The sequence below is a fragment of the Podarcis bocagei genome (assembly GCF_964188305.1).
Source record: "Podarcis bocagei genome assembly, chromosome: 3".
Lineage (NCBI taxonomy): Eukaryota > Metazoa > Chordata > Lepidosauria > Squamata > Lacertidae > Podarcis > Podarcis bocagei.
This window is the reverse complement of record NC_138127.1, coordinates 69491832-69512226: the sequence shown is the minus strand read 5'-3', so window position 1 is coordinate 69512226 and position 20395 is coordinate 69491832. Positions and strand designations below refer to the sequence as shown.

General features: G+C 38.0%; 1 protein-coding gene and 1 long non-coding RNA gene across 8 annotated transcripts in view; one reads left to right on the top strand and one right to left on the bottom strand.

Annotated features, from left to right (window-relative positions):
• Nucleotides 1-20395, bottom strand: part of BIRC6 (baculoviral IAP repeat containing 6) — a 142629-nt gene that overhangs the window by 29396 nt on the left and 92838 nt on the right. For all 7 annotated transcript variants that reach the window (XM_081187982.1, XM_081187984.1, XM_081187988.1 and 4 more), the window contains 3 exons: nt 19095-19312; nt 15447-15611; nt 14704-14872 (listed from right to left, as the gene is read on the bottom strand). In XM_081187982.1, coding sequence (XP_081044108.1) covers nt 14704-14872; nt 15447-15611; nt 19095-19312 — 552 coding nt within the window. The remainder of the gene's footprint in view (nt 1-14703; nt 14873-15446; nt 15612-19094; nt 19313-20395) is intronic.
• On the top strand, nt 1840-7845 carry LOC308583826. The gene is made up of 3 exons (XR_014006437.1): nt 1840-3608; nt 5403-6048; nt 7052-7845. It is a non-coding gene; the product is annotated as an uncharacterized lncRNA (long non-coding RNA).

The following is a 20395-nucleotide window of genomic DNA, read 5'->3' as shown; positions in this document are numbered from 1 at the left end:
ATAGTGACCATAGTACTTAAAAAGGAAAGACAGCACAGTTTTCGTTATTTTATTAAAGTGTTTAATAGCAATCTTGTTCTATAGGAACAGCCAAATATTTAGCACTTCAGAAAATACGTTTCTTAACAAATGTCAAGCTTCTGTTTCCTGTTTCCAAATAATTCAGCATTGCAGCCTTTCCTGATTTCTGCTTCCTTACTGCACCTTTTCAAACATACGATATATGAACACAGTCTAAGCTAGAGGCTATAGTGTCAGTTCCAAATACTTCACGCTCTACTGCCTTTTGCTTTTTCTATTTAAGCAACAACCGGAGGCTAGTCTTTTATGAAATGTCTAATTAACACTCTATAGTCCTGTTGCTTTTGAAAGAAGAGCTTGCCTAGAGAACTCTGTACAAGATAGGTGTGGCATCATTTATCTAATAGAGAAAAACGAAAAAGTAAGAAGGAAACATTTTCGTTCTTTTGAGATAGCTTAGCAGCTCTATCTGTGCCAAAAATGCCACTATATTCCAATTTTAATATCAAAACGTTGAGTAAAAAGCTAGGTGAGGTGAATGCACTTCAGCCATCATTAGCAAGGACTCCGGAACCATTTAATAAGACAAAGCTAAAATCACTTTATATTCCTTTAAAAACTTCAATGAAGAATGCTGGTAAAGTAAAGTAAACTTGGTGCTGTAACCAAAGTCTCTACAGTTTCTAGAAAAATATAGTACTATAGATGTGTGTCTTTTTACTACTGATTATTTTAACAATTGCTCGATTCTGAAAATGGCATCAAATCATTGTTTGCAAGAAAACAACTGGGACTTGTTAGTTTCAAAGGCATGGCTAGCATTCTGTTTATTAGGTTTGTGTAAATTAACATTTCCCTATTTTGCACAATTCATTCTGCAATGTCATAGAAAAGGGAAGGGGCATGGAAACACTTCTTCCCAACTACCGAAATTCTTATTTGGCAATTCCTCTGTTTTTTTGAGATTTCAGCAGCCCTTGTCCACATACTTTCAAGCAACCATAGGGACTTGAAACTTGTTTATTTTTTTCCAAAAATGAGAGTAATGATTCACTGAAAGCAGAAGTCTACTTTCAGTACCACATTCTGTGCTCCCATGGAACAGCAGTACATTCACAGCCCTGCCCTGCCTATTGGCATTTGTGCAATTATTCTTTTTAATTCCATTTTTTTAAATTTACTGTTTCTCATCAAGTTTATCTAAATCACCCTTTATGCTTCTTTAAAAAACAGGCATTCAATAATTCTCTTCAGTAAGGTATAATTAGATCTAAAGTACAAAAAGTATTAGAAAATTTGCCATGGATTATTGCAACAATGAGGTTATTGGCAAGTGGTTATTTAAGGCGGCAGATTGGCAAGAGCACTGTAATCATTTGAACTGTGATGAGTGGTCGCCCAGACAGATTTAAGGTGAGCAATGAAAGTGCAAGAATAACTATGCCTTATTTATGCCTTCATTGTTTCCTGTGTGATTTACAGAGACACAGAAAACTAAGCTATCTAGATAGAAGATATTTTAATGATAGGGTTGGGAATTTGTATTGCAGTCTAAAGTTTGTTGCTACAATATGTTATAGTGTGTTTTAGTTCTTCAGGTAAAATATTTTAAAACCAGATTCTGTTCTCTTACCATACTGCACTTGGTTGGACCCTACAAATTTTGGCACACTGTTACCCATGTCAGTGCTGAATTCCAACTGCTTAATTTTCCCAACACAAGAAAATGTGCAATGTCTGCACAGTACACTCTTATGTAAAATAATCCTTAGAATATTCATATTTCCCAACATACACTGTTCATGATGTAAATTTATCACTCCTCTAATCATGTAATGAAATCCATTTGACTGGATGTCATATGCCATGAAATATTGCCTGAAGTTCTGGAAATATCCGATTTTATACAAAAGCTAACATATGTTCTTAGGATGTATAGAAGGTTAAAATGACATAAAGAACTAAAACTGGACAGATACCATAGTAATAAATGGTCTGCTGGATGTCAAAGTTATATCGAGAAACGTGTGATTTGCTTGTAAAACAACAACAAAACAAATGTTTGGATGGGGGTTGACTGTATTTACAAAAATATTTCCTTTGTCTATTGTAGAATGTATTTCCCCAGAGTTTTAATGGTATCAAAATTGTCACAAGAATACAGCTCCAGCTGTTATTCTGTTATTTAAGATGGGGGTTATTTGCTACCTTAGTTGCATAATGCTGCTTTAGCTGCTTTGTAGATAACTGATTGGCTTCATTCAACACCGCTGCACAAGATTTAACCTGTAATCTTGGACTGCCATGAATTAAAATGAGGTCACAATGTTAAAAGTCCTTCAATAGGTTGTTATAGCTAAATAGCTGTTGCACATTGAACTATTTCATTAGCCAGCAACCAGATGAATTCTTAAATGCAAGGTTGTTGTCATCATTGTGGGTTTTCCCCTCCAATGCTGTAAGCCATGTTGGATGGTGTTGCCCAGAAAAGCAACTTAAAAGCATTGCTAAATAAATAAATAAATATTCCCAAGTGCATTGTCCTTGGGCCTTTAGCAACTTAGAAGATGGAACGATGGGTTGCAGCATGATCCAAGGTGAGTCACAACAGGAGCACTACCACCATGCAAGTATATGGTAAAAGGTTAAAAAATGGCTCGCCAAATGCACATTTGGTTTGTCAATACCTGCTCTAGAAAAGAGGAGAGAGTCTTGTGGCTCAAAAAAGGGGGGGTGGAAGAGCTTATATTTGGAGAAGTGTTGTTGTTTTTATTTAAAAAGTAACAAACTGATGTACTGATAGTGTTGAGATGTTAATCTAAATTACACTCATATGCTCTCTCTCCTGATTTTCATTAAACACAGTTTATCATGCCATTCAAACGATAAACTGTGGCTAATGCTAAGTCAAGTCACAGTTTGAAGTGAACTTCTTTCACACATTAATCATAGTATGACTTGGGTAACAGAACAAGCTGTGGCTAAGCAAAACCAGAAACATAACTTGTGCTGGGGCAGGAAGGGGGAAAGTGTGGGGCTTGCAGCGACTTATTTTTGTCACGCTAAGTTTAGTGTGACTTCTGAAATCTTATTGTGTTATATCTGAAATATAGAAATGGGAGGCTAAAAATCAGTAATAGATTGCCTTTTCATTCTGTAAACAAGCCTGTATGAGATGCTGTTGTTGATGTCAGCAGTCCCTTCACACAGAAAAGTTGCGGAGTATGGTGGGTAGGAAGATGTGCTCAATTTAAGAAGAGAAAACGTCAAACAATTCTCATTCAGGATAACCACTGCCAACAGAGGCTATGGGAGGGGGGTAGAATCACTTAAGTATTTCTTAATTCAGTAATAGTAAATAACATTAGTTATTAATTGAGCAGCGGGAGATGCAGAGCTACCAATATCGGCAGCTTAGCTGAGAAGCCACCTCCATCCCTCATCAATTGTCACCTGGCACTCCATCAAGCTGCAGCAGAGCAGGGAAGAAAAAGGATTCAGGGCCAGACCAGAAACTTTGGGCTCCTGTTCTCCTTGAACTGTTAAAATTCCAGCAGATTGTGCAAGATACTGGCACCCAAGAACTGGTACTTAAATTTGCTTATTTCCTTCTCTTTTCCAATCCATTTGCCTTTTGTGCTGTATCTTTTCCGATTGCAAGCTTGAGGGCAGGGATTGTCTGTTTTTATAGCTCTGCATGCTGCTTCAGGAGTTCAGGAGCAAATATTATTTACCTAAATGTTAGACATGTACATTTAACTTGAACAATATTGATATCTGACTTTACTACCAATAGTAAATTGATTGTTTTGATCAACCACGCACATTTTTGGATTCCAGAGAACTCAGATATACGGCTGAAGACAGATTAGGATAAATATAGTGGGGGGGGGGGTTTACCAGTAAATCCACTTAAAATAGATAAAGAATAGAGGCATTCAGGTCTGGAAATTCAAGTTTCATATTAGCACCTGGAGACTTCTTTGCTATTGCACATTGATTTGTATTACGGAACAGCATGCTGACTGATTTATTATAAGGATATTAAATTCTTTCCAAAATAAAATATTATTTCTAGCCAATAAACATATATACCAGACAACTGTTGATAATTCCTTTCATGCATTTAAATTCCATGTATTTTTAAAGCATATTTTAAAGAGGCTTGTTTTGCAGAAATCAATCACATACAGATCAACATAGGGACTCTGTTTCAGTACTCATGCTTGAACATGCACCCTCTTTTTAAAATAGGAGTAGGATATATGATGGAACTCAAGTCATGTAAACAATAACACATGTCTCAATACCATTTCCCTAGTTGCTTTTGGACATGAAAATGTCTTAAGATTCTTCATGCCAAGCTTAGTTAGTATTAAGAATGTCAGTTATATAAAAAAAGTGTTGCTTTACATTGAAGAAGGCCATACTATTAGTACTGCAGTTTTAGAATATGTTTCCATTTTATTTCGGACTCTGTTACATATCAAGTTTTAAACAGCAACACTATTCTTTTGTTCTGCACACACCTTTTGAGGCTTTTAATTCCTTTAAAAGGAAAATCACAGAAACCACAAGGTTTTCCTGGGAGGAGCCCCTCCTAAAAAATGTTCACAGAAAGAACACATCTGTAGACAAGGAAAGCCAGCTGTACATCACACAGACGCTGAATGCAAGCAAACACGGTTTTCATTCAATATCATTCTCCATGTATCTGTTAATGAATAAATACTGAAATGCCTTCCAGTGAGACAGCCACCTACAAAAGTTAACTACTGTATAAATACTAAAAAAAAAAATATGAACAAGTATTACACACAAATCTCACACCCCAGCCTGAAAATCACTAAGATCCATAATTCATACATCAAATTATTTCAAGTTAATGCTACCTACCACAATAGATGGCGAACATTTTCTTTTGTTAATTGTATTATGTTGACAACGTTCACACTGACCTGTATTCTTCAGGTAGAGCACAGGAGAGGAATGAATGCACATTAAAAGGAAATTCCATCCCAAAACAATAGCCTACAAGAAGCAGAAGGAAAGGGACCAAAAAACCAACAGCACCGAGGCAGCCTGTTTCAGCATGAATGCCGTAATGTCATCTATTTGTAACAGAGCACATTGTCAGAAAACCCTGACACACAGCTAACTTGGCTTTATTCTACACAGTACACTTTCACAGTTGTTACTGGATTAAAATGTGACTGGCCTGACAATGAAACAGCAGAACCACCGTGTATTGTTATGCAATTCACTGTCTGCAAGGGTGACTTGTAGCTTGTTCTTTATTCAGCAAGTGCCAACTGCATGTTTAATCAATGTCACTACTCACTACAGCATGCAACTGAAGCCACTGTCATTCCACTCCTCAGATTTGACTGGCTGCTAAGTTATGCAATGCTCCGAAGAATGCCTTGGAATTATTTGTTAGATGCTTTGAATGCAGGTGTGCAACACTCCTAACCCCAGAGGAAACAAGAAACTTCCTTCCTTCTGGACAAAAATGTAAACAGACTAATATCTGCTACATTTGGATTTACAACTCAGCTACACGAGAGAAACATATCCAGAGAGTTACCCACATCGAGAAGATGTCAAACGACCATTCTATTGGAATGTCTTGGGGAACAGCTACATATACAGGACAAGAAGTGGGAGATTAAATTTTAACTGGAGCCTTAATGCTATAATCACGGTTTGCACAGAAAATGTTTCATCTTATGGAAGATTTCAATATTTAAACAGGGAAGAAACATACAACCTGGATATGCAGAGCAGAGGTTTCTTTACTAACAGCGCATCGTTTCAGTGGATAACCAAAATAATGCCTACATTTCTCGGAAGATTTTGTAATATTATCGCATCCACAGATTAATCTATCAAGAAACTGTTCATGCATGCATATGATTTCTGCTTTGAGTGAAAAGAACAGCCCTCCATGAAGATAAGGCTGTTTCTCCACTGCAGTGAGGAGTAAGCAGCATGTCTGATGAGATTTTATTCCTGATGCAATGTAGGGTAAGAGAGGCTTTTAAAAATCTTTATTCAAAAATGAATTTATTTATTTTGATTGCTACCAGCATTTTACCTTTAAATGCAAGGGTAATAATAAAAAGATCCATGAGACTTCAGGAGAAGCCAAGACCATTGTAACATAGAATGTCTTTCTGAATGTTAAGTGTGTAAACATGCACAACCATTAGGCATAACATTCCGACCACACTAACAAAAATTTTCAACAGTAACATTTAAAGGCAACAGACAGCAAATAAGTAAAATTGCACACTTGATACCAAAACACATTAAGATTATAGGCAGAACTATGCAGCTAAAAGCTTTAACTACAGCACAGTCACATACTCAGAAGAAAGCCCTACTGAGTTCAAGGGGCTTCAGGTAAATGTGTACAGGATGCAGCTTAAATGTATTTCAGTATCACAGAAAACAGACAATTTACCAAATGGCTGATATTCCACACGAGACACACACTTTCTAACGCTGTGACGTATAAAAACATGTATGAAAATCAGATGAAAACATCTTTACGATGTATTTTTCTTTTAGGGGGATTGCATGCATTCTGTATTTTGTGTTTGTTCTAGAAGCACACAATTGTGGGGATTTATAAAGCCTATTAAAACTATCCTACTTTTTCACAAGACTAACCACACTTACCATTTCTACATTAGGAAATTTGCACTTCAGTATCCCATCATAAAGATATATAAACACCTGGCTATTTCCAGTGATTGGGCTATCAGTGGAGAGACAACTGATAACAACTTTCTTAAAATAGGAAGTACAGCTGTATTAAAGCAGAGAAGGTACAGGTTCCTAATTTAAATCATCCTGTATTTCCCATTCTCTGTTGTGAAAAACAAAATGCCACACTATAACAGTATAGACACACAGAGAGACTGAGGAGGGGAGGGGGCAAATGACCAAGGGTGTGTGGAAGAGAGAGTGAGTGTGAACCAATTCCAAGTTACTATGTGGAGTAATTTTTCCTTCTCCCTTTTAGCCAGCTGTAGGAACACTGGTGAAGACATTTGCAGGAAAAATGAGGAGCTCTGCCATCACAACACTAGAAGACGTAAAAAGGCAAGAAGAGAGTGAGGAAAAGGAGGAATCTGTTCTAGCTCTGCTGGGAATCATCGGAACAGTGCTTAATCTATTTGTAATTGTTTTTGTTTACATCTACACAACACTCTGATGGTTTTCTAGCAACTCGGAGCAGCACATAGTGCGAAAAGACCAGCAATGGCAAGCAAGGTTGGTGAACACTACCCAACAGGAAACAGAGTCTATCAAACACATTCCAGTGAGAAGTGCCTATTTAGAGGCACAAGACCAGTGACTGCAAAACACGTCTGCGAACCCAGTTAAGACTATTAAATTATAGAAATGACAGATATTCAACTTCTCACTGATGACTGCGGAAGCTCAAATACTGGAGGTGCGTATGGCATTCTACTGCCAATGAATATGCAAGGCATATATAAGCAGGTAAAAAAAAAAAAAGATAATGGTGCCATACAACCTTCCTCCAAGATGTTTTATTTACTTGACCCGATTATACTTTTGGATATGTGACTATGTACCTCTGTGTAGGTGGACAACCAGGGTGGGAGGAGTCCAGTTCGTTTTAAAACTATCATTATGTGCTAAAATTTACACAACTATATATGAAGTGTAGAAAAAAGAGCACTGTAAAGTACTGTATTATGAGAAAATAAAATTTTAAATGACTATTCTTCAGCAATACTTTTAATCATTATACAGCTGCCAATCATGTCAATATATTTGCCTTTGGATATCAATTTTTCACCCATGCCTGTGAGAGATGTTCTATACAAAAGAGAACATTTAAAAATATTTGTACTACAAAACGTAGTTTGCATTTCTTTGGATAGGTTCATCCATTTTTTAAAATGACCTTAATTTTTTTAAAGGCTCTCTCATAGCTTAAAGTGAACAATGTGTTTGAAAGAAGCTACAGAAATTCTTAATTCATCTAGATTCAGAAAACAAATACAATAAGCTGGAACTTGTTACGTGAACTTAGTTTTCCACTGAAATCAACGTGGCAAGTTCCATTTATTTAAATAGGACTAAAGTCCAACTAACTTAGTCAGGATTCAACTTGATTAATTGGAATTTTGAGTTGCATGTAAGTAACCAAACCAGATAGTTTCTTTCTCCAAGTTGCATACTGCCTATGGCCTGGGTTAACATACTTAAAATGCCATCGAATAAATCAAAGGAAGTTATTGTAGAGTTTGGAAGGATACAAACTTAAGCTGCAATCAAATCCACACTTACTTGGGACTAATCTGCATTGAACCCATTGGGATTTCCTTCTAACAGGCATAGGGCTGTGCTGTTGAGTCACTATTATTTCTGAAGGAAAATGTACATAAAATTCCATTTTTTCACATTCTACTTTCAAACCAAACCAATACTTTAAAAGGACCATCTTCATAGTACTGCCAGGCCATCCTCTGAATAAAGCTTTTAAAATTCAGAATAATTCGGAAACTAGGGCTCCATGCTTCTAGTTCCAGCATGCTATCTTTTTTTGGGGGGGGGAGCAATTTATTAAATGAGAGATACAAATATACATACACGCACACACATTTTTTTTAAAAAAATTAAAATATTTATAATAAGAGCAGATACAGAACAAGTCTGTTGCCATCTACTATTTAATCTTTTACATAATGCTCATTCCTAAAGCACCATGAAGGTCACTTTATAGGTGGGGAACTGGGGCCTAGAGATAGGTGGGTTGATCTCAGTCCTCCCAGGAACCAAATTCTCTACCCAGTAAAAGCACCGATTCCTTAATCTAAATTAAACCATGTTTATTGCAAACATCTAAACTAATGCATGGGAGACTAGCCAAGTACTCAGAGATATAAAAAGGATTTTAGGAGCACAGAGGAGCTTTATTTCCCTGGCATGCAACTGGGAGGCCATATTTGGGATCAGAAAGAAAGAAGTGGGCCATGAATAAAGGCAAGATGATTCAAGCAGAAGCTGGACACATAGTTATAGTTTTAAGTGGAATAAGCCATATTACAATGCTAAACAATGTTTCCTTGATTTACTTCTAAGCTCAAACTACAGCATCATGAAGGATATTGTACCAAAGACTATACATCAAATGCAAAGCACAAGTAGCCATGTTTGTTTGTGTAAATGGATGTTAATAGCCTTCATCAACCCAACCTTCCATAATTCTCACAGCAGCCACAATTAAAACACTGCCCACATTCACCACTTCCCCTAAGCCATACAATTAGGATACCACAGGAGGATACACTTTTTCTTCCCCCACCTATTTTTAAACAAACAAGAGGTGAATTCCAATGTTGGGTGAAAAGAATGAGGTTTCACCTCCCTCTCCTCCCTCTGCAGCCCCCTGTAGAGTGATTTCAGGGGCATGTGGGGGGAAGAGAGGAAGGCGAAATCCAAACCACGAATAGCTGTCCTGCTCATGCATGCATGACTATCACTAGATTTTACCCTAGACATAGAGAAAACAGGTAATCACCCCTCCATATAAACAACATTAGTAAAAATGTGTGACTATTTGTAACTGTGCCAGTCCGATAAGCAGCAATTACCACAGCATGTTTTCGTAACATTTTAATTGAATGAGCAGGTCTAAACCAATCAACAAAGCATATACAATGCAAGGGGAAAATGCAAAGAGAAGGGCTTAGTATTAGGAGCTATCTGAAGGTATTTTAGAATGATTTCAATTATGATTTAAGATACAGGGTTTGAGTGATTCATCAGTACAAGAAATTGATTAAGCTATTAAGCCTGGCCCATCACTTAAGTAGGTAGGAATTTCATTACTACTGCAGCAAATTGATGCCATCTACAGACCAAACACATTGAAAATGCAAGCGCATTTTGGACTCTTACATGGGAGCACATTTCATCATGGCTGGGGAACCTCAGGCCCAGGGTCTGAATAAGCCCTCCAGGCATCTGCTTGCCCTCAGACAAGCCTCTCCCAAGCCACACCCCTCATTGGTCCTGCTTGGCATTTCAAGTGTTTTTGCCTACCTGGAATGTGTCCTGATAATGCCTCTTGCTTGTCTGGATGGAGAATATAGAGGGTGTGTGTGGGTGTGGGTGTAAACCAGCTTACCGTACAAAGGCAAAATTGGCACAAGCTACTCTCTCCACCATTGGTGTATGGCCCCCAGAGGGCTGCCCAGAAGGGAATGCAGCCCTCAAGCTGAAATACATTCCCCACTCCTTTAAAATCTAACCAGCTACATATTGGACATGGGTCGTCCCCCCCCCCCCCCGTTTTCATTCTGAAGCTCACTAACAGTATAGGTCTGGGTCTGATGTTATTAATCAGCCAAGCTAACTAGGATGGACAGCATTCTACAAACAATGTGTTGTGGGTTTGCAATATGTATGTTTGTGTTATTTTCCTAATTTAAATGATGCCTCTGTTGGAAGCCAGAAACTTAACTGGCTAAAACAGTTGGCAACTATAAATTGGCAACTATAAATGCAGTATTATGTCAGAGATCCAAAAAGGGATGCTTTGTTTCACTTTTGTTCAAAATACAGTATTGGGCAGGGACTCTGGCTTACATGGGGCTAGAAAGGACAGGGCAGCCACAAACCACAAGAAGACAATTAGGCGGCTTCAGGGAGCTGTGTACATGAACTGCTCTGTACTTGAATTGTGGAGCTTGTGAATGCTGTTGTCCATGTAACCAAAACAGCACCACCCATGCACAAACAAAGAGATAGCTGCAGGCTTGGAAGAATCCCAAAGTTTGCAGAAGTACAAAAATGTTTAGGAAAAAACCCTGTGAGGATCCCCAAAACAGCCACATGAAGACTTAGCATGCTCAGTGGACACAGAATATTGACTGGCTGCTGTGGGGCAGAATGAAAAACCAGGTGGGAAAACACAGAATGGAGCACTGTGGAAAGTGTGTTTAGGTAGCTGGAACAGTGAACAGGAACCCTCCAAACTGCAAACAAGTCTTCCCATTTTCCATCCACCAAGTTCAGTATTACCATGACTGGTTCCTGCCACTTGCTTGGCTGTTAGGCGATCTTTTATGGCTTCCTAGTTTTACAGCCAGCCCACTCTTCTACACTTCCGCTGTAGACACATGCTTCATCCAGAAAGTGTGGAGCAGTGGCTGCTGTGGTCAACTTGGGCTTATCAATCCCAAATTCAAATTTCTCATTGAGCAATGAAGCTCCCTGGGTTATCTGGGTCAGACACTATCACTTTGCTTAAGGTACTACACAGGGTGACTGCAATGATAAAATGGAAGACATTTCAGTTAGCATGCTACCCTGAGCTCCTTAGAGCAGTGTTTCCCAACCTTGGGCCTCCAGCTGTTTTTGAACTACAATTCCCATCATCCCTGACCACTGGTCTTGCTAGCTAGGGATGATGGGAGTTGTAGTCCAAAAACAGCTGGAGGCCCAAGGTTGGGAAACACTGCCTTAGAGGGTATGCAGAATGAAAAGGAAACAAATCAGTGCACTGGGATCTTGTAGTAGACCAACTCGTTCATTTGCCACATTTACAGAATAAGCCTCTTAAAGTAAAGTAAGTCTAATGTATGAATGCATAGTTTTTACTTTGAGCTGCCTTGAAAGGACCTCAGTCCTGAAAAACAGCATTAAGATATTTTAAAGATACACTTTTAAATCACTTAATGCAGCTTAGTTACAACTGAATGTATTTTAAAGACTTTTGGTGTAGCTGGAGAGTGGCACTAGGCATAACACTTGAATGAGTGTTAATCATAATAATGAGAAAATAATGGCAAATATTGGGGACAAACACATTATTTTCAACAACAACAACAACAACATAATTTCCTTCATCCCATTCAAAAAGCAAGGAGTTGTTTTTCTTTCCAGCAGACCTTGTTCTGGCACTGATATAGTTCATGTAAGAGGGAGGATGGCCTTCATAACAAGGTTTTTAAAAATGTAACACTGGGAAATGGAATAAAGATATGCTTGCCAATGTTAATCATTCTCAATTTCTTATGCCTCACACTCCTCCAAAATGTCTAAAATACAGAACTTATGCACCTTGCCCAACACTGAAATGAAACAGTTAACCCCACAATGAAGGACGGCGAGAAAGATAATGGGGAGTTTGACAGGAGGCTCAAGGCAACTGTGCTTCCCATTCGCTATCAAAATTCAAACAGCCAAGCCATCTGCTGTGATTCAGCTCAAGTGTTTAACAGAAATAGGTCTGACCACCTAACTATGCTGAGTGATATCCATCCAAGTCATACTCAGAGAAAACCCATCTAAAACAATGGATTCATTTTAGTGGGTTTATTCTGAGTAGAACACATTAGAACACATTACCACTTTAAGGAAAGCCCAGCTGGATCAGAAGAGAGACCCATTTAGTCCAACTCTATGCTCCCCACAGCAGCCAACCAGATACTGGATGTGGACCTCAGGGCAATAGCTGTTCACCATTAACTGCTTCTATGTCCATAACTATCGGTTTAAATGTAGCTTGCTTCCTCTGTTAGTCTATAAATTGTCAAATGGCATTTCAAGATGCACACCTGTGTCATATTGACCTAAGCTGGGCTAACACCAGTAGCAATACCACCAGTTCATCAGTTTTCGCTTGTGTATTTTTCTAAGAAGACAAAAGTATAAACTGTATAAATTTATACAGTGGATTTAGATTCTCTTGGGCTAACTGGATGCTTGGTTTTTAAAAGGTTCAAGACTCCTGCTTCTATCTGCTTATTTCAACAAAGCATGCAAAGATCTGAATTTGTGTAGAACTGCTTCATTTGAGATCATGGCATTAACAATTCGAGTCACATGCTTAGAAATAGGAGACAATAAACCTTAAATGAGACTCCATGGGATCCATAATACAGTGGTACCTTGGTTTACGAACTTAATCCGTTCCGGAGGTCCGTTCATAAACCGAAACCGTTCTTAAACTGAGGCACACTTTCCCTAATGAGGCCTCCCGCCGCTGGTGCCCTTCCACCATTCCAATTCCATTCAGTAGTCTCAGTAAAGTTCTCAAAACAAGACACTATTTCTGGTTTTACAGAGTTTGTAAACCAAATCGTTCTTAAACCGAGGTACAATTGTACAGGGAAAGGGAACCTGTGGCCCTCCACTTATTCTTTGATTCCCAACTTCCATCAGCCCCAGCCAGCATGGCCAGTGGTCAGAGATAATGAGTCTGAGTACAACATCTGAAGAGTCACAGGTTCCCCATCCCTGGCAATACAAATGCTAACCTACTGATACCTTATGAACCACTGGATAATCTTCTTTGGCAGGGCAAAAAGATGACGTCTGCAACCCTAAGCATACTTATGGAAGCAGTTGCATGAAAATTGACAGTACTGACTGACTTCTAAGTAGATATGGTTAGAATCTGGGTTAAAATTAACCAGAAACTTGAAAATGTATAGATAATATTGATATAGAATGTAGATATAAAAAACATTTTTTTGTAATAGGAAATGCGTATTGCTAAGGAGCTAGCTACAGAAACTGCTGGCAAAATATACTACCGAGTACTCTGGAAAGATCATATGGGAAGTATAGTGCGTACTCATGCAACATACAAGAATTAATTTTAAAAGGTCAGTGAACCTGACAAAGCATTTGGGCAATGAAAAAAATTGCAAAAGCCTTATTAATGAAATTAAACTTCAAATCACAGTAACTTTCATCATGAAGAAAAAGCAGTAGAGTGTAAGTCAAGTCCAAAAACACCTATGGGGTGGTATTCAACTAAATAATTGTGCAAGTCTATGCAATGGGACTTTCTCTCAACTCCCTCTGTGCTATCCACAAATCTGCTCCACAAGGCTGAGAGAACTGATTTAGGTTTCATTCAGGGAGAGAAAGTTCCATTGCACAGGAAGAAATCCTTGCACTGACAGAATATTTGCTATAGCACTACACTGAATTCGAACCTTAGTTCAGCAGTTGTAGGATTATCAAATTGTGCTCAAATAGGGCTGGGATCTTTCCTTATGGCCGAACAAACAGAATTCAACTAATTCAAAAACCCTACAGTAAAGTGCTTTAATGTGCACACAGGGCAAGTCCTATTTCCACTTTTGACAAATTCCTCATGCTTAATTGCACTTCAGCAAGAGCTTCAAAGGTCAACAGAAGCAGCTTTGCAGAAAGCAAGGATGCACACACCTAACAGGAAGAGGAACTATATATATTTGGTAACTGCTGACATTGGAATGAGACATAATATGCTGACAGACCCTCAACCTGCAACAATTCTGAGTCCTACTGCCAAAAGATAGCATTGTATAGTGTTTGTGGAAGCTTCTAGTGCTTATCACTGCAGTACTTGCATATAGACAGTGGACATGAAAGTTAAATAGTACACATTTACATAAGAAAATAGGAATAAGAAGTGGGAAATATGCACTACCAACACAAAATACCTCGCAGCCAAACTGCACTTCTTCTTGCTTCTAGACTAATTATGTTCAGCTTCAAGCCACTAATTTCTCACACATTACCCAAACTTCAAATGCTACATTTGAATTTGATATCTAAAGCAACTTTTATAAAAACCTGAAATGTATTTACCAGACTAGAACGTGCTGTTTTTAAAAACAAAGAGCAGTACATTACCTGAATCATTGCGGAGATAAGATGACATTGCTGGAATAAGACATGATTGACTAAGTAGTTCTAGCAGAACTGACGGAAGGGCATTGCTGTTTTGTCCTCTACTTTCGTGGCTGGACTGGACATCTCCATTTGATGTGCTGCCTGCAGGATTTATGTAGCTAGCCAAAACCTGAGCAGTTTAAAAACATTGAGTCAAAATTAGATTAATGATAGTAGAACAAGTCATATAGAACGTGAGCTGAAAGATAACAATTAGACGCTTATTAAACTGAGTATGTGATATATCTGATGAATAAGAAATCCAATATTATAAACTTTTTATTACTAGGCAGACAAAAAATATATATTTAGAACAAAAAAGTTCAGAATTCTTTATGATTTTAAAACAGCAATTTTAATGGGGAATTTAAGAACTCCCATTACAAACACCACCTTAAAAAATGTCAATTTCATTCCCTCTTCCCAAAGAAGGGAGGAGCTACAAATGTGCTGCAAATAATATTTTTCGAACATCCAAGTGTTTTAAAAGGTTCATTATGCAACATAAAGTCTGAAAGGAAGAGAGGAATAATGAAGCTGAGTTGCATGCCCAAGAGTTAGACACAAGGTTTTCTGACTTGCAGACAGGGTCTTTTGACCATGCAAGTGGAAAATGCACTAAAGCACAACTTATCAGCCAATACACGTAAGAAACCAAATGGTGTTTTTGGGCAATGTATGAATGTTGTGCTGTTCTCCAGTACCTGTAAGAGACACGTGACGTGTTCTTCTTCCAGTCTTTGTTTAGTTAAAGCTTGTTCCACATCCCATCCAGAAGCAGTAGAACCCGTTCCAAACCCAGTGCCTTTAGCCCAGTAAAGCTGCTGTTCTTCTGTGGTTGCACTGTTATGTGTGCTTGACACCTGTGGCTAGTAAAAAGAAAAATAAATCACCCTACTATTTAGAATCGCTTCATTTCATATTCAGGAATCAGAAGCCAAATAATAACCTAGTAAACGCTAGATTCTCTTTATTCTGATTCTTTGAGCATGGGTTGTTAAAAGTCCCTCTTAACCATGGATTCTAAGCAGCTTTGGTAAGTGGCTTTCATCCCCAGGATCTATGCTATAGGATGCTAGAAGAGATGAGATCACAAACTGCGGAAGAAACCAACTGCAAAGACTTTAAGGTTTGAACTTGAGATAAGACTTCATTCAGTGCAAAAGACGGGGGGCGGGGGAGGAAGCCCATGGTTTCTTCATTTAAAGTTTTCTTCTCTACATTTATGATTCAGTAACCCTCCCCTGAATGTTAGTTCAAATTATATTTGTAAAAGCGAGGATGGAAGAAATTGGATTATAAACATGGAATATAATATCAAGTGGAACTGTGTGTGTAAAAAAAAAAAAAGGAAAAAGGGAGGGAAACTTTATTTTGCAAATGGTTTACAATGGAAACTTAAGAGCTGATTCTTCTCCATCCTTTATTATTTACGAAGTGAACTGAATAACACTAAGAGAACTTGGAATTTAATTTAACTGGAAGTATAATTGCTCATATTATCTTCAGCTGGAAGAAAGGATGAAAAAAGTCTTTGAACTGCCAAGGAACTGATAAGGTTCTTTATTAAGTCATCTGCAGTTCAAGACCGCTCTTCTTCCCAGGCTGAGAGGAAAAATGGTGACAACAGGTTATTTGGGACAGGGTGACTTTTGCAACTGTTGTTAAAGCACGGGATGGAGCGATAAGAGAAATTTCTGGAACAACAATGGGATATCAGCTCCGCCCAAGGCATGACGGATAACAGCAACAACTGGGGGAAAGGAAGACATAACATCTTACAAGGACAGGAAGAAACACCACGGACAGAATAATTGCCACACATAGGAAGAACAAGGATATTGTTTGAGTTCTTCACCTGTAGTTTTATAAATCATTTAATGTGTCAACATGAATAGAAGTTGAATATTGCGGGTGTTGTATAAGGAATTATTATTATGACTGGAGTGTAATTAAAATTAATAAGATTTTGGAATGCAAAAATGAAGAAAATCACCAAACCATCAAATCTAGCACGCAGGAGGCCACTTAATATAAATTATATAATTCGGTATTTGAATGATTGGTATTAATAATTGTATTATATATTGGTATTGTTATAATGAGGCCATTATTGGACTGTAATTGAAAACTAATAAAAATTATTATATAAAACACAAAAACAAAAAGATGTTACCGACTTGAGCACAGAACAATGTAATTACTCAGAATATCAAAACTACCTGGTGACTGACACACTATTGTGTACGTTATGCAGCAATTCCCCCACCTACTGACAATTTTAATTGCTCTCAGATAGCAATCTTATAAGACAATGTTCAGGTTGCAATACAACAATAAAGTTTCTTACATAAGGATGTCTATGCTTCAACTTTAATGGGATCTTATGGACTTTAAATCTCCTAGGTCTTACTGGAACATAAGCAACTTGATTTTCTAATGCACTTAGACATGTAAGGTTACCTCTATGGACATCAGAGCATTGCTTATTATTTAAAATAACACTTGTTTTGTTTAATGGCCCAGAAGAATCACACAGCATAGAAAAGATGATACAGCAATCACTTTCCACAGTAGTGTTCTCACTAGAGGATCATTTTGCCAAATGAAGCTGTCAGCAGGAAGCATTCTCAGCAGGTTCTTTGAACCTTATCACAACTCTCATTGTATCCCTTGTCACTGTATATGGTCAAGTCATCTACCATGTCCTGCAATGCCTGTTCCAAATTCCTTAAATCTCTCTAATGAAGGTTATTTGTCCAATGTAAAGAGAAGATCGGTGTGGCTGCAATATTTGTAGATGAAGCTTGCTTAGGCATTATGGATTTTGTAGCATGTTCAGTGGCCTGGAACTAGTTGACTAGATGCCAGCTTTGGCTACACTTTAAAAAACTACAATCAGTCCAAATAAGTTTGTTCTAAGGAGCCACAAACAGTATCTCCTATTGTGAGTTTTTGTGGTCTATGACTGCATAGTGGCATGCTGCATACATCAGGAACCCTAACCTGAGCCCGGCCTTGGCTGGGGAGGGCGGGGTATAAATAATAATAATAATAATAATAATAATAATAATAATAATAATAATAATAATTTCCAAAATGTGGTCTGTAAAGCTAATTAAAACTACTCTAGTCTCTTGCTAGATATATATTATAATCCTTTTCAAAAAGCACTTTAATATGGCCTCCCCACAAAATCCATTTTGTGCTGTGGAAGCAGTCATTTAAACCCTGTGTTCATACTGTTTATACATATTAGGGAGAAAGACTGGAATAATGTGGTGGATGATCAAACCCTGGCACATGTTACGAGTCAGATCTCCAGCAGTTTATTTATAAAAATATGTATATGCCGCTAATTAATAAATAAAATACAGTTCACAACAACTGTATGTAAAATCTATACAATAAAAGCTACATAAAAAGTTAAAATCAGAACTCAAATGACTATTGCGTAAAGATGTATTCTTAATTGTCTGCGTAAACCTAATGGAACAGAAAAGTTTTCAGCAGGTGTTTAAAAGTTGGAACAGAAGAAACCTGCTGAATCCTTATCAGTAGAGTACTCCACAAGACTGAGCCAATGACCCTCAAGGTTTGGCTCCCTGTTGTTGTCAAATGAGCATCACCAACTTGGGGTACGACCAACAAGACTCCAACATATTATCTCAGTGACTGAGCTGGAATGCAAGGGTTCAGGCAGTTCCTGAATTATGCAGGACTAAGTTGTTCAGGAATCTGTAGATTAACACAAGAACCTCAAACCCGACAGATGCTTTAACTATGGTGTCACATATTGTTGGCCAGATGCCCTCATCAGAAATCTTGCCTCCTGCACTTGCTGGAGCTTCCAAGCCAGGCCAGAGGGCAGTTCCGCACAAAGCACATTACAGCAGCTTAGCTGCAAGGTTATCAGCGCATGGACTACAGCGTTCTTCCTATCCCTGTACAGGAACCCGACAAAACAGATGAAAGGCACTCCTAGCCACACTTGGACTTCTGATGACAAAGATGTATCAAGGAATACCCCCAAGCTAAGTTGCTTTGCTGTAAGGGTAACAGGTATTCTTTGTAAACAACTTATGGTTTGGAGAAACCATTTCTGACCATAAATATTAACCACCTCTTTGATATTAGATACTGTCATGTTTCAATATGTCAGCTATAGACATGCCACTTCCTAGTATGACATCATAACAATTGAATCAAAAGTTAAACATTTTATCTCTATGGAAGGAAGTACAGATTTGACCATTATTCTGAATACATGGAAGAAAGGATAAGTTGGCTTAACCCCCCCTCCAAATCCCATCTTTATATTTCTGATCCTATTATTCTGAAGCAAAACTGACCTCCGTCTGGTTAGAACTAGAATTGGGGACTCTTGGAGCATGGTGGCTAAGAGCAGACAGACAGGCAAGGATAAGATGTATTGCCCCAATTTCTAATGCCATTCGCCTGAGGAGTACTCCATCATCAGTAGTCAAAGGTGTGGTGCTGAACAAGCTGCGCAGCACATGAAACGGAAGGGTTGGAAGCACATTAGCGGAAGGAGACTGCAGAATATGACCTAGATGGAGAGAGAAAACAAGTGTTAACATTTCTGTCAGCACACTGCATTAAGCTTAAAGCATATTATAGGTATTTTATTAAGTTTTAAAATACTATTTCTTGTTTGTTATTTCTAAACAACTGTGAGTGACTGAGGGAACTGGAGAAGGACAGAAAGAGGAAAATGCGATCATACTGTCATTATGAAGTAGGTATAGAACGTAATATTAATTTTCTTGAAAGTGGCACAAGGAAGGAAGGTATCTGGTAAATAACAAGGCTGGACTCTACTGGGCTTAGTAAACTTAGTCCTTAGCCTTCATGAAACATGGTTGGACTAAGTGTTGCTCACTTTGCATAGGATTATCATGTGGATAATATGTGTTAGAGATTTTAGAGTGCTTCTGCATGAAAGAATTCCTCAGTGCAGGAAGCTAGATTCTTGTAGACATAAATTTAACAAAAAATTAAACAGCATTGCCATTTTTTCTGAATCTAATTTAGCCCTATTACACAAAAATTGCTCCACATCTGAGAGTAATATTATGACATTACTGTGAAGTGTTGCAAGACTGCATATGAGGAACATTTTGTAATGTGGGAATATCAATGTTCTTTAAGTCCAGGCGTACAGATTAGATATGAGAAATCCCAGAACACGCCACCTGATTAAACATTTGCTTGAAACTGTTCTGCCATTAAGTCCCAGTCTATATGAAACATTTCTCCATCTCTTTACCACTGTTAAGAGACATGAAACAAATGGCAGGCTCAGATGTTCCTTTTCTCCTACAGGAATGAACTATGGCATGTCATGACACCTGTTTTAGGATTTACAATAAATTTATGGTAGCTTTACAGCAATGTTTGAAATTAGTTTGCTAAGGCCGGTTAAAATGCAACAATGGTTAGCATCAATAATGCTACAACACAACACTAAAAGGGATGGTAGAACATGCGCCTCAGGCTCTAGTGTTCTCTTTGCTACGATAACAAGTTTGCAAAACATTATAGCTGTGCTGGGTTTTACCATTTGAATTTTGGATATTTTATTTTTCTGCAGCACTGATGCTAATCTATTTTTCTTTAAATGTATGAATCT